General features: G+C 32.2%; 1 protein-coding gene across 1 annotated transcript; it reads left to right on the top strand.

Annotated features, from left to right (window-relative positions):
* Positions 1 to 343: 343 nt before the first annotated feature.
* LOC108918013 (EF-hand calcium-binding domain-containing protein 1-like) lies at positions 344 to 1,165 on the top strand. The gene is made up of 3 exons (XM_023454512.1): positions 344 to 754; positions 816 to 926; positions 980 to 1,165. The coding sequence occupies exons 1-3, from the start codon at positions 344 to 346 to the stop codon at positions 1,163 to 1,165; spliced, it is 708 nt and encodes a 235-aa protein (XP_023310280.1).
* The last annotated feature ends 1,460 nt before the right edge of the window (positions 1,166 to 2,625 follow it).

Here is a 2,625-nt window from a genome sequence, read left to right as displayed (position 1 = left end):
ATAAAACCCCCGAGTACCAAATTTAGTGATCCTCGTACAACAGGTTCTGCGATATAAAAAAGACTATTCATAGGGGCGGATTTTAGGGGGCTGTAACTTCGAAAGAGGGGGCACTTGGCAAAACTAAAAACTAATTTGTTTTAAGAATTTGTGGACAAATTTGGTTGCATTTATTTAGGGACCTTGTAATGAAGAGAAAACTATACTAAACTGGCTGACACTCATTTATGATAGTTGACCATGTATTGTATATCTTTTATGTTTTATAAAACAAAACATAGAATTGTCATTTGATGTTTTTAAATTGTCAAAGGTATAAAGGTCCCTGTCACTAACAGTAAAAATGGGTAAAACTAAGAAGAAACACTCGAAATATCCCGCCATTGTTGGTGGACAAGTCCTAGATTCTTCTATGGATTCCATGGAAGAGACGAGGTTCAGAAAAAGAAATCAAAAACTTACCATTTCACTTTCAGAGAAGTTACACTTCACCTATAGTGAGGTGGAATGTCTTTTATTGATATTTTACAAACTACAGAAAGAAAGCAAAGAATTCAAACTTGGGGTTGATAAGACATTGTTTCGAGATGTCTTACACTGTTCTCTAAAGATGACTGAAGATTACTTAATGGACAGAATATTTTATACACTAGATAAAGGCCCCAGTCCGTACATGACGATGGAAACGTGGGCAGCTAGTTTATCTTTGTTTTTAAAGGGAACACTGGAAGAAAAAATGCAGTATTGCTACAAGGTAAGCTGCTGATTGATAAAAACGTATTTGTCTGTAAGGTAAAATTGCTTCAAATCGTAAGGTGTATGACGCACTTGGTGAAAAATTATTGGGAAGGGAGACAATGTTCCATCTACTAAGGAAATCACTTCTGAGTTTAAGTGGTGAAGAGGACGCGGAAGAATCAGCTAAAGTAAGTTAAAATTCTTAAAGGAAAATAGATAATTATTAATGAAAAATTTTAAGGAAATGATAGAAGTATTAACAAAGAAAATGGATATAGACAGGGACGGAAAAATTTCATTTAATGATTATAGGCAAACGATATTGAAACAACCGATGCTACTGGAGGTGTTTGGGCAATGCTTACCTACTAGAGAAAATATACATGCATTCATGACAACATTTGCACAAAAACCTGGGAAAATGTAACACCAGAAATAAAAGCCTTCATATATTTGTTTTGCAATATTTTAAAATAACACGAAATTCTATTAATTTGATATAGCAATTTTTTTAAATTAGTTATTGGATCGGCTTATATATTTTGTTGCTTTATAAAGGATGTTTAAGAAATAGTTGGAAAAATTCAATTTTACGGGGGGGTTGTTTTTCACATAAATTTTCTTCATCAGTCTCCCCTAAAAAGATGAACTCCTTTTAAATCACAGAGTTACAAAAATGAAATACCACTAGAAAAAAAAAAGATGGAATAAAAATAATTTAATAGAAAAGCATGTCAACTTGTTCGTTAAATGAAAACTTCCAGGCCATTTTCAAAACACTTGGCAAACAATTACTAAAATTAATTGACTTTTCTTCCTGATCATCAAGTTTAATGTTTAAATTCATTTTGAATTTTCGATGATTTTAAATAACACATCTATTATTATCAGCATATTTTGGGTTCCTTTCCACGCCCCTGCTCTATGTCAGTTCTTATGCGAAACACCCTGTAGAATTATTGCTGTTACACATGTCAAGTGTAAATCAAGTTAATTGTTTCTATTTCTCATAAAAAAACATAAAACACACCACAGAAATGAGACAACCCCCAAATCCAAAAGAACGGAGTAGGGATGAGATCTCTCTCACACAATAAGCCGTTTCTCACTCTCTACAGTTTTCGGCCATTATTATTATTGTTTGTGCATCAATCGTAATAGTGACGTTTACTATTAACATTAATAAAAAAAATATACACGATATACACTGAATAACACTAAATATAATATAGATGGTAGAAGTGAAATTTCTTTATGGAAAATCTACTAAAATAATCCTAGGAATAATTTATATGGCAAAACAACGTTTGCCGGGTCTTTCTAGTTTTAAATATAAATTTTAAAGCTGAAAAATATATTAAATAATAATGGTATAATTTATACCATGGGCCTAGCTAGGGGTGTGCATGGCCCACCCCGGAAAGCCCAGAAAAACAGATGCAATAATATCATCTCATCCATATCGGCAAGCCGCTGACTGCACTTTTTTTTAGAATCTAATGAAACAGTGCTTAGGTTTTGAAATATTTTATCGGTAATAAGTTGATTTTCAAAAGGCCTCCATAACCTGGGCACACTCCAAACAAAAATCCTAGCTACACCGCCCATAAAAAAAAAATTAAATTTCAACACTGAGAAATTTCATTAAGTTTTGGAAGAACTGAGCTGATATGTCAGCTTAACGCGTGATTAGTGAGTTTATATAGATTATAATAGATTATAACTTTTAATTGTTCAACACAGATATCTTTCTTATTTTAGGAGATATAGAAATGATTGAATGAGCAAAATGTGCAGAATTTTAGACCGATCATGGATTCGTTTTTAAATTTAGAAAATTCCAAATAGTTCCGAAGATATTTGAAGGAAACCGATTTTGTTATTTCT

The sequence above is a fragment of the Anoplophora glabripennis genome, unplaced genomic scaffold (genome assembly GCF_000390285.2).
Source record: "Anoplophora glabripennis isolate ALB-LARVAE unplaced genomic scaffold, Agla_2.0 scaffold62, whole genome shotgun sequence".
In the NCBI taxonomy this organism is placed as follows: domain Eukaryota; kingdom Metazoa; phylum Arthropoda; class Insecta; order Coleoptera; family Cerambycidae; genus Anoplophora; species Anoplophora glabripennis.
This window is presented reverse-complemented; position numbering and strand designations above follow the sequence as displayed.

Coding starts and splice junctions, on each gene's coding strand:
- LOC108918013 (XM_023454512.1), top strand. CDS start 344: ATGGGTAAAACTAAGAAGAAACACTCGAAATATCCCGCCATTGTTGGT. Junction 755..815: donor AAATGCAGTATTGCTACAAG/GTAAGCTGCTGA, acceptor TCAAATCGTAAG/GTGTATGACGCACTTGGTGA. Junction 927..979: donor ACGCGGAAGAATCAGCTAAA/GTAAGTTAAAAT, acceptor AAAAATTTTAAG/GAAATGATAGAAGTATTAAC.